At 40.5% G+C, this 12,366-nt stretch overlaps 1 protein-coding gene across 1 annotated transcript in view; it reads right to left on the bottom strand.

Annotated features, from left to right (window-relative positions):
- The window catches only part of ASB5 (ankyrin repeat and SOCS box containing 5), a 30,351-nt gene extending 19,862 nt beyond the window's left edge, over positions 1-10,489 (bottom strand). Inside the window, exon 1 of the mRNA XM_048509633.1 lies at positions 10,284-10,489. Coding sequence (XP_048365590.1) covers positions 10,284-10,479 — 196 coding nt within the window. The 5' untranslated portion in view covers positions 10,480-10,489. The remainder of the gene's footprint in view (positions 1-10,283) is intronic.
- Between the last annotated feature and the right edge of the window lie 1,877 nt (positions 10,490-12,366).

Here is a 12,366-nt window from a genome sequence, read left to right as displayed (position 1 = left end):
ACAGAACTATGACTAGCTCAAGGTTACCCAGTACAGGAGTGGGGAAACAAAACCAGCTCACCAGTTTAGTCTGCTGCTCTTAACCACTACACTATGCTAGCAGGAATGTATAGGATGTTGGAGGGAGGGGGAGTTCTGAAGCCTTTAACCACTTATAATGTATACAATTTTTTTACAAACATAGAAACTTCCATAGGCTGTACTTTATCCACTCCATTTCCCACTTTTTAATGACCAAGCTATGCTCATTGCCATACTACATAAAGGAGATTTTCATTTCAGGACCATATAAGCACTGGTATGGGTAATAGAAATCCTGAAAGACCCACACTCAGGAGAATCTTTCAATGGCCAGGGATGAATAGATCAGAGAAATGGAGTTGGAACATCACCACTTTTCAAGAAGAAGCATCCAACACAACTTTTAAAAATCAGTTTCTCCTGTTCTAAAACAAGCTCTTGTGCTTTAAATGGTAGTTTTAGGTCACACATAAAAAACCATGTCCCCGCTGAAGAAAAAACAAAAACCTACCCTAGGCATGGTAAACCAGTCTTTTAGATAGGATAGTGCATTCATTGGCTTTACACTGGGTTTGGCTTTGTGTTTCTCTGTGAGCACAATACACTCATTTCCACAGAAGCAAAAATGCCTTTGGTCCAGCTATTTAAGATAAATACTCCTCTAGCTTTGAGAAAAGCAAAATACCAAACGGTAGTGCTTCAGGTTCTGTGTTGAGTAATTACTGCCCACCACATTCCTTTCATAACCAACTACATCTCTATTGTACTTAGAAAGTGAGATTAGGTCTATCATTTATATTAATAGAACTGTGATCCATCTGGAATGTGCACTAAGGAAACATCTTGTACTTTTTTCCTTCTCCCAGCAACTGTTGTTGAGTGACATTATCAGTTGTGATTGTTAAACAGGGCAATAGGAAAACATTACTTATCATTCATAGCTGCACTCGTGCAGTCAACCTCTTTGGATAATAGATTGAGAAATACGAGCTACCACATACTTTTTGACAGATGGATCACTGGTTATGACTGATGAAGGGGAAAAGGTGACTGAGCAATTACTCCTGTTTCTGGGAACAGCTGGGTAGTCATTAGCTTGTGCTAAAAGATGCTTCATGAGAGGTCTAATTTAGGCTAGTTGTAGAACACCTAAGTACAAAACACATGCCAGTCATATCCCACATTTATGTTAATACTAAAAGCTTAGGGAATGTCATAGTTGAGGAGACTCATCAACCACCACATAAAAACAGCTTTATCACCTGGAAGTATAATGGCAACATATTTGGTTGGGATCAGTGCCTGCAAATCTTCAAACAAGTTCTCCAGTTAACTAACCAGAGTCTATTGGAAACAAGAGCCTGCTTGTTAACTTCTAAGTTTTGGCTGCACCTATTTAACAATCCTGATTCCCCCAACCTCATATCATTAATGATGTCAGAGGATCAGTCCTTTGATTAGGCAAATTATATCAAGCAAAAGATTTTTAGAAATAAGGTTCTCTGTGGACTCACTGTCCTTGGCATCTGCAACAGCTGTTTATAATCACATGAAACATACATTTTTAGATATAGAGCTTTAAGAACTTAATATGGCAGGTAGGAAAGCTTGTTCCCCATTATACTGGGGGATCTTGCCATCTCCTGACCACCTGGCATCATACTTCTATCATTTAACCTATGTACAGCAATGTAGAGCCTTTATGATTGCCAGGATAAATATATTACCTTTGGCCATACTGTTTAAAAGATTCCAGAAAATCCCCTATATAAATAGATTCTGCCCCTGCAGACAGTGCTGTATAGAAACTGTACTGTGCTGTACATGTTATTTTAAATTGCCCCTTCTATAATGATATCAGAAACAAATTTCTCCCTACACTTTTCATCAAATGCAAAGGATTTTTGATGAGAATAAGGTACAGTTTTTCCTTTCTAGTCAAAATCCTGTCATAATGGACTAGGTAGCAAACTTTTTACAATTGTTTATAAGACTGCAAGGATCTAAAATTCTGAACCTGTGTTATTATCAAACCCTGTGTTTATACCCTGTCAATGTGCAAATAAAGGAGTTGTTGTTTTAAAAAAGTTATTTAATTACCTTGTAATGTATTCCTTATGTAAAAAATGACTTTGTATATTGACTTTGTATTATCGGCAAGTTGAACAGGGCAAACTTAATTTGACAAACATTACCAGAACAGAAACAGCACATTTACACTTAATGCTAATGATAAGAATTTTGTTTAAAAAAATCTGGAAGCTTTGTGTCTATTGACATTCAACAAAATGCTAATAAGTTGCTACAGGTGTTGGTTGTGACTTTATTTCTTTTATAAAAACTAATTCAGATGGAAGCCAACTTTTGTCATATGATTTTTTTTAAAGTGATGTTCATATTTCATTATGCTGATAACAGATTTACATCAGATAAAACATAAACTATTTTTCATCCTCTTAACAGGTTGGATCCAATAGTTCCTTTCTACTAGAGTAACGAATTTTCCTATAAGGAAGACTTCTTTTATTTATATTAGGAGTACTTCTTCCAAAGGAAAACCCCATGTCTTCAAACAAGAGAACTTTAATCAAAATTGTAGTCCACTCTGCCCTGTACTTGAAAGTTTGAAGCTTATAAAACTTATTGCTTCAACTCACAGCTCCATCTGTTGTTATATAACAAAGGATTATTATTATTATTTTGCACAGAGCACATCTGGTGCCTCTAAAGAATATCCAGTAGGCAGAAATTTAACTCAGTGAAAATTTTCCTGAATTGAAAATACAGTTTTATGAAAAGTATATGTGTGTTCATAAGCTATTAGGACCTCTGAAACAAAAAAAAACATTGCCAGATTTATTTAATGAAGGGTAGCATGATGTAAAAATTATCATAAAATGTAGAGTGGATTCAGGTGCCTGAAAAATGTTTCACGCATATTTAAAATCAATTGTGATAAGGAAGTACCAGGAATCCATCAAGAATGTATTGTTCGCCCAGTTTCACCAGCAAATATTAGAAGAAAATTTACTTCCAAATTCTGCCAAATTTGAGGATGAGTATGGCAGATAGTTCATGAACAGGTTATTGCAGTTTACACTGCAGTCCTAAACAGAGAATTTAGGACTGAAGTAAAGAGATTTAGAAGAGTGTAACTGTTTAGGGTTGCACTGTAAGACATTTAAGCAATGGAAGAACACAATCGATTTACCAAACTGGCTCCCTTTTACATCCCATTTACAACCAGGGGCGTACTGCCCAGGGGGACATATGGAGTCAAATGTCCTCGGACAACACCCATTTAGTCATGTGGGGGGCAGAAAATTGCCCGGGTCCATACACTGACTTTGTGGTGGCGGTGGGTGGCCGCACATACTGGGGGGGGGGGGGGCACAGCGGAAAACTCATTTTGCACCAGGCTACATTTTTCCTAGATACATCTCTGTTCACAACTGCTAATTTATGACAATGATTGGGTGAACACAGGACTACATTTTCCTGTATCTGCACTTTCTGAATTACCACTTGGAATGCATCAAACCAAATGTCACCACCTCCTGCATGGTGTAGTTGTATTCATTATGAGAGAACAGTTTGTTCTCTATCAGCAGAGGAAGGTATTCTTGCATGGCTTGTGCTTCCTTCTTGCTTTGTGGGCAGGGCATGTGCAAATTTCTTGCAAAGGCTTTCACTATCCTAAAGAGGTACTCAACCTCCCCAGTCCATGCCCTGCCCACTTCCTGGACAGATGAGCTTCCATAGTTTCCCTAAAAATGGAGACAAAAATTCCTTTAAAAATCATCAGTCTCTGCCTCACTTACAAGCAGTACTGGTGTAGAGAAAGCGTATGAAGCCATCCTGGATGGAACAGGCCCCTAAGGCAACAATCAGAGATGAGCCACCTCAAGAGGACAGATTAGCCAGGAACTGCTTTCCCAATGATACCTCTATCAGTTTCACCAGCATGGCCAATTGGCCATGCTGACAGAGGCTGATGGGAATTGTAGTTCCTGAACATCTGGAGAGCCGCAGGTTCCCTACCCCTGGATTAGCCATTCCTCCACAACAATGGTGCCGGTTCTTTAGCTGCAGCTCTCCCCAGTCAAACCACTGTCAGGGATGGAGAGCGGACAGCTGGCCCTCTCCCACTCCAAAATACTAGTGGTGGACAGAGCCCATTGACAGAGCCATTTATAGTCCCTCTGACTGCTACAAGGGCCCCTCTTCTTCAACTGCTGCTTTCCTTTCCCTGTCAGAGCACTGGTAGGGATGGGGACCAAACAGCAGGCACCAGGCTATGAAACACCAGGCTGGACAGGCTAGTCAACAGAGCTACCTACCGCTTTCACCTTGTTTACACAAGACTAGAAGTCCCTAGCAAGTACTGGCACTGAAAGCACTGCCACCAACACCCCAATGTTTTTTGAATGCATCAGTTTCTGATGCGTGAATCTAAGAGAAGAGACCCAACCATGTACCCTTTTCATGATCTGTAAGCAAAAGGAAACAGCACAGTAGTGAAGAAAATAACAGAACTGAAATCTGGGGGAAATTCTTAGTTCCGATCTCGTCTCTGCCAAATCACCTTAGGCAAGCTACCCTCTCTCAACTTCACAATGTACTCATAAGCAAAGTTAGATCATTTTAAGTCTGCAATCAATCTGCTAAGAAGGGTGTAATTCTCCTTAGGATGGCACTTTGTATCTTCCAGGTCTCTGCTGCGGGTAGATCCCCCAAACCCAGTAGGTGCTTCTCACAGCTGCCCAGATGGATGGCAAGGATAGAAATGGCCCTAAAATGGAGGAGGGGGAGTCAACACCCCAACACACTGAGAGCACTGTCTATGCATCTGGAAATGATGTCATTTCCACCACCCAATATATCCCCCCCCCACTGATTACCAGGAGACCTGCTAATATGTGATCACTGAAAGCACTATTCAAATGCTCAGTGTTGCAGAGAAATCCATGTCAATCTCCCATTTCATGCCAGGACAGGTGCCTGGAGGGAGCAAAGTACAACACTTTCATGTTCTGCTTAGCCTGGCCAGCACCAGGCAGGCTTGAAGAAGTGTAAAAGAGGGGTGCTGCATACTTTGTCAGGGAGATGTGAGTGTGCGCAGAATGAAGTGTTGGGCATTGGATGTTGGCTGACCCAATACAAGTTGATTTTGGACCTACTATCATGGTAGCTATATACACCAATATACTCGAAGTAGCCAATTTCTTGATTACTACTGATTATGTTCCCCTAACTGGGTGTTGCCTTGATTGAAGTTATATAGTAGACTGAAGATGACTGGATAATGACTATGTGAAACAAACTTTGAATTAATGCCTATTTTGGGTTATGCCAAAGAAACTTCTCACAATTCCCTCCCAGATCATCAAGCATTTATAGTTTCTGTAAGACTGGAAAGACAAATAACTGCTTCATAGCAGTTCCCATGAGGTCCCCATAGCAGTCCCGGGGAGGGTGGGGGGGGGGTAAATGTTGCCCCTATACTGCCTTATTTCAGTATAATACTCAGCAATCACAACTTGGCCAAATTTGAAAACTGAACCTTTGTTATGTTAAAAGCCACAATGCTGATCCAATTGCTCTTTCTTTTAGGAAACCTTTCTTCGACAAACCCATGCTCTGACAATATTAATGACAGAAGAGACCCAAAATTCCCACTCTCAAGCCATATCGAATAAATCTAATTTTACTAGCAAGTGGTAAAAGACTGCCATAACTTACAGAGATGCAAACCACTATAAAGAAATATATTGCCTCACTGGATCACAGATACTTGCACATTAAAACCCTTCCTGAAAAGTATTCCAGTTTAACAGCTCAATCCAGAGTTGGTGGGCAGAGACAGTTCCACTTGAGCGCTGCTCTACCCACTCCAAAGGACTTTCCTGTGGAGCAGGAAGTCCAAAAAGGTTTTAAAAAATCCTACCTGAACCTCCCCATGGGAGAGAATAGAGATCTGCCACAAAAATTGCAGCATATCTCTGCTAGCATATTTCCATATCTCTATCAGCAACATGGTCAGGGCTGAGAGGGCTCTGAAGGCTAAGGCCAGTCGCACCTCCAGAAACACTGGTTTAGCTCTGGGCAGCCCATGCATGCTGGTGGAGAGCTGGGTGCCATGGCTGGGCATCCCAGGGCCCTGCTGTGGCCAAGCACTAGAGGGTTTGCCCCTCACCTGTGTAAGTGCCCTGGAGAGGGGAAATCTGCCAGCATAAGCCTGTGCCACCTTCAGAGAAGGATGCCCCCTGCCCTGCGACTGCACTGTTCAGTTCAGTGACTGATATTGTAATGTGATAAAAATATTGGTGGTGGAGGTTGCTAAAGTAATCATATATACCAAACAAGTTGTATTATAAACTGTCAAACATTCCTAGAAGTTGGAGATGCAGCTTAGAGGTAGGAATAAGTAAATATCCCTATGTTTGTGTCTTTTATTTATTTATATTTTTGTCAGTAGTTTCTCTTTTCCATTTTTTGCTGTTAGGTTTATAGATGGTTTTGTAAGGTGTATGCATGTTCAGTTTTTATATATAATTAATATAGCATTTGTACATACAATGTACATCATTTATACATATTTCTTTTTATTTATTTTATTCAACTTATTCTTCACTTTCTGCTGACAGAAGTCATGCTCAGGGAGGCTTCCAATCATGGACACATCCCATAATTATATATCAAATGTTGTACATTCCCAATAAAATCATTAGAAGTGAATAAAAGAGATTCCCATTAAAACCTAAAGATCCATTCTGTTACCTTCTGTAGCCCCCAACAGTTGTATTCAGGTATGGTCAAAGAAACGATAAAATTGGGGCATCTGAGGGAGATGAAGAATTGGGAAGACAAGAAGAGAAGACAGCTAGATGTATAGACCATCACAATCCTCAAACTTGGTCCTGTGGAACATCTCTATCTTGCAGACCCTGCGGAACTGAGCCAAGTCCTGCAGAGTTCAGGTCTCACTAGTCTGAGAGTTTCACCAGGCCTGGGCCAGAGCAGAAAAAGCCCTGGCCCTGGTGGAAGACAGCAGGATAGTTCTTGGGCCACAGACCACTGGGTGATTGCTTCCTTGAGAATATAATGCTTTGCAGTGGGTATACCAGGAGAGGGGATCCTATAGATATGTGGATCCCCACCCATTTAGATCTTTAAAGATAAATACTGAAACACTGAACCTGAACCGGTATTCAGACTTGAGACAGTACCGCTGGCAGAGCACAGGTGTTATGTATGGTCTCCATGCACCATTGCATTTTAAACTATTTGCAATTTCCAGAACAGCCTGAAAGGAGGCCCTGCATAGAAGTGACTGCTGCATGGATCACTGCAGCTAGGTCTGTGTGTGCCAGATAAGGGGACAACTGCCAGGCCTGGAGAAGGTAGAAAAACGCCCTCCTGGCAGTGTTTTTGATCTGGATCTCTGCCTCGGCAGAGGTGGGATGGGAGGGTCAGACAGGCCTTCATGGAAAAGCGGTCAGACCAAGGCACTTTGTCAATCAAGATCAGACCAACATCTATCCTTGCCACAAAGATCAGACCTTGTATGCAGCTAGTTTAATGTGTGGGATCTAATACAATTTGGTTGAGTTCCAGTGTTGTCCTGGCTGACACTAGGTCCAAAGCCAAAGAAGAAAAAGTAGCATCAGCATGGACATTAAAGCCATCCAAAACCATCAGTCTGGGATGTTTCAAGGCCCAGCCAGACACCACCTCTATCAAGCTTGGCAGCAACACCGGCAAGATATCCACACTTTCCTCCACATCCCACACTAGACCTACAAAATCAGTGCTGAAGATCTTTGGAACAGGAATTTCCTTGAAGGAGAAAGATCTTCAGATGAGCACTGCCACCCTTCTCCCATGAGACTTTCTCAGTGACTGATGACAAACTGAAAAAATCTGGGGGAGCTGACTTTTGGGGGGCTACTGTTTTGCCCTCCCTCAACCGGGTCTTGATCACACATCCCAGGTCCATTTTTTGATCTGCAAAACAGCTTTCCAGTGTGGTGGTTTTATTATTGGTGAACCTGACATTACACAACATCAGTGTCGGGGAAGGGTTCGATATCCTAACCCCAACACCCTTGCATTTTGGGATGGAATGAAGACTGGGAGGAGATCAAGCATATCCCTATCTCCATATCATCTTCATGGCATAAATGTTATGTTGATGCAGAAATAATAACTCTATAGAGTGTATATTTTTACAAGAAAAAAATGATGTAAGCAAACGGACACACCACCAACATGGGAATTTGGGGGATGAAATAGCAGAAATGTGAAATCTGAAATAGTCTATTTCCCAAAGAGGCACTGAGAACTTGATAGATGCCCAATAATGCTGGCTTTATTCATATTTTTGAGAGTTGCTCATAGGCAAATTTAATAGCATGTATGGAAATGGTTTAAGGCTATAGTCCTACAAATATATTTATTAGGAAATATCATACTCAAATGAATTGAGTTTACTTGTGTGTATTTTGTTTTGCAACAAAATAGCTGCAGCTAGTAAAATGTCTCCCTCAACGTTTTGTGGGGATGAGGAATGCATCAGGGTTGTGATAATGTTTATGGTACAAAAGGGAATCAATTGACTTTCCTGGACCTGCTGCTATCGCCACTGCACAATAATCCTGCCTAAGTCCTATGGACAGCATCCCTTGGCACCAACAATAATATTGGCTGCTTGCAATGCCAAAGCAGGGATCAGGTCTCTACACCTGAATTTACATGCTGGGCCAAGCATTCCAGTGGTTATAAATGTTTTAATGGAAAACAATGTTCCCATTTGTTTTGATTCCATGGCCTCCTTTGTCATAAATAGCTCCTGATCTTTCCCTCAATTTATTTTCCTGTCATAATTTACCAGCAGCACCTAAAGGTTGCTGCATTGACAGTTATTGCTGGCTTCACAATGCCATAGACTTCTGTTGGATATTACTTAGATGTCTGATTGCTTGCCTGCTGAGACTCATGAATATCAAGAGCTAGATATGAACTTAGTGATTCTGGCATTTCTGCCAATTGCTTGAAGCATTTTGGTTTTTAACATATACTGATATACTTGGACTGCTACACAATACCCCCACCACACACACACATACCCTTTTAAAAATATGAATGTCTGAATACCAGAAACAAAATTATTTCTTTTACCACTTTAAGAAATCATTAATATTCAGATTCTATTCCATCTTACAGGTTTAATTGACTATATCAGGGGTCTTCAAACTATGGCCCTCCAGATGTTCATGGACTACAATTCCCATCAGCCCCGCCAGCATGGCCAAGTGGCTTATGGGAATTGTAGTCTATGAACATCTGGAGGGCCATAGTTTGAAGATCCCTGGACTATATGGACAAATGTTGCTGTAACACTGTTACAATCCTTGCAAGCAAGAGCATATATGTGACAGCTTTGCTAGAAATCCACGTGTAATAGAACCCACCGTAGAAGTCATGTGAATATCAACTAGTATTACTGTGTGGAGATAATTGTGTAAATATATTTTTGTGGACTTCCTGTGTGTACTTTAAAAAAAATCAACAGCAAACAAAAATTAAATTGTGAACATTTAATTCAGCATGTTCTATCAGTATTATTCAGGTTTAAGAGTCTCCATGGCAAGTAATCATTGAAACTACTCATAAAGAAGAAAAATTAGTCATATTTTTATCCTACCTTTTCTCCATGGAGCTCAGAGTATTATGGTTCTCCCCTCTTCCCTTTTATTAAGAGCCATTATGGGTTACCAGACAAAGTTTCTTTCCAATTGCCCTTAATATCATCCAGACACAATGCAAACTTCATTTGAGAACAAGTCACATGAGTTGCCCTGTTTCATGAGGTCCCTGGTCCTCCACTCTTGGCAGCGCTGAGAATGAGAGAATTTGACTGGCCCACTGAAGGCTCATCTAAGCCATTTAAAATTCATGAAAGGTCATATGGAAATAAATGTTGTTGGCGTTCAAGGTGCCACTGGACTTCCACTTAAGCCACTTTAGGAGATTCAAAGCCAAATGGGGATTGGATATCCAAGTCTGCTCATTTCTAATCTCACATACTAACTACTACCCCACAAAATGGTGTATTTTGCAAGATGCAAGAAAAATTAAATTGCATGAAGAACAAGAAAAATCACAGCTTGATTTGTTTTGAAAAAAACACTTTTTTTTTTAAAAAAAGGATCAATAACAGGAAAGACTAGCGATGGCAATAAAGCAAACAGACAACGTACCTTGTCCTTGAGGAATTCCATAAAACTCTGCAGCTATCCTTGCAGCCTCCTTTTTGTTCCCTTTTACAATGTAGAAGTGACTGAGTATTGCAAGGCTGATTTTCACAAACAGCTTAAAACAGAAAAGTGAAAGTATCGTAAAGTAGACATTGGATAATTGCTGGGCAAAAGGGCGATTTTCCTCTACGACAGTCATTGCTGCACAAGAGGCTTTGTCAGTATTTAGATACAGCACTGAGCTATGTTGATAAGATCATATGGCTCTAGCCAGACACTCCTAGGGAACAGCTGGTCCTGGTGAAAGAAAATATCAGCTGATCATGATGCTTGCAGCTCAAAATATGGGGATTATTTATACTGTACATAGCACTGAGTTCACTTGAGTTCCTGCTAGCCTGATGGTATTCAACGAGAGCAGAAGATCTACAATCACAGTTTCAAGCACTTTCGATTACAACACTCCATATTAAAAGGTCTGTTTCATTTCACAGCTCATATATCTATTGTGTGTAATTAATGCAGTTTTGCTCTTAGTTAGAGAATGATAATCAAATGTATTATTAAAACGTCTTCCATCACTCCCTAATATTCCTAAGAAACTTTTGTAGATCTGAAGGTTATTGGTTTATCCTTATGTTCTCATTTCTCTTGAGAGATTTTTGTTTAATTCTGCTGGAACTCATATTGAAACTGCTGAAATAGAGTATTCCAATACACATTCTCATATGCAGAGAGAGAATAATAAAAAGCAGGAAACGCGGGGGGGGGGGGCAGGAAAGATGTAGACTCTGAGAGTCATTTATTTTAGAAATTAATGGGCCAAAGTGATGCTATGGAAAGATTTCAGCAATCCATCTACTGCATAGTTATCATATAATAATTGGAATATCATCTAATGTATGTGACTTTGTTGATTGGTTAAAGACACTTAAACCAGTAAGACAAAAAATATTTACAGCATCTTGTTAGAAAGAAGAAGAAAATTAAGCGTTTGGATTTATACCCCACCTTTCTCTCCTGTAAGAAGTTTCAAAGCAGCTTACAAACACCTTCCCTTCCTCTCCCCACAATAGACACCTTGTGAGGTAGGGGAGGCTGAGAGAGTTCAGAGAGAACTGTGACTAGCCCAAGGTCACCCAGTAGGCTTCAATGTGTAGGAGGAGGAAAAGAAGTCCAGTTCACCAAATAGGAGTCCACCGTGGGGGATCAAACTGGGTTCTCCCAATATGAGTTCATCTGCTTTTAATCACTCACCAGGCTGGCTGCTTCAGCTTCAGAGATACCAGCAGCTTTTCAAGATCGTTATTAGTTTTACAGTTGTATTGTTATAACCTGGGGCCAGATCACCTTCACACACAAGAATCCATTTTATTAGGAAAGAGAATATAACAGATCAGCCTCACTAACTGAGGTGATGACGGAACCAGGCTAAGTAGAGAATCTCTGTATATGAGCTGGAATTGCTGTACCTAGAAATAATCACAAGATGAAGTGTTTTGCAGGAGTTCAGGGGAAATTAGGTGTAGCTGTCCCATTAAGATCAACTGTACTGAAATGCTTAGCTGTGTATTTAATTTCTATTGGACTTGATCCAAACTGTGCCACTTCTGCTAAGCCCCAATGCAAATGCCAGTCTGTAATTTTCTTTAATTCACCCCCATACCCACTTGTAGCTCATTCTGCTGCATCACACTCTGTTCTGAAGGGTGCTCTGATTCTTAGGAACAGCTTTGCAGCAGGTGGAAGGGACGTCAGTGAGAAGGGTATGAGTCCAGTTGTGTAAGCAGAACTCCACTGGCGACTCTTTGGATACAAAGAACTGATTTTAGCAGCATTATCTCTCCCGATATTTAGGTTTTATTCAAACTACGTGAATGTATATGGTCAGACACAAACCAAGAGCAGGAGGATAAGACTGTGTAAGTCATTGGCTCTGATATTCTACTACCTAATTGTAATGAAGACCCTAGTGGTCTGCCTCAGGAAAATCCCAGAACAACAATTTCACTGTATTTTTTTATTTTAAGTGACAACAACAAGAAATAGAATTTAATGTACATTCTCAAGTTGAAAAGATGAGTTT

Source organism: Sphaerodactylus townsendi, linkage group LG10, assembly GCF_021028975.2.
Source record: "Sphaerodactylus townsendi isolate TG3544 linkage group LG10, MPM_Stown_v2.3, whole genome shotgun sequence".
NCBI lineage: Eukaryota > Metazoa > Chordata > Lepidosauria > Squamata > Sphaerodactylidae > Sphaerodactylus > Sphaerodactylus townsendi.
This window is presented reverse-complemented; position numbering and strand designations above follow the sequence as displayed.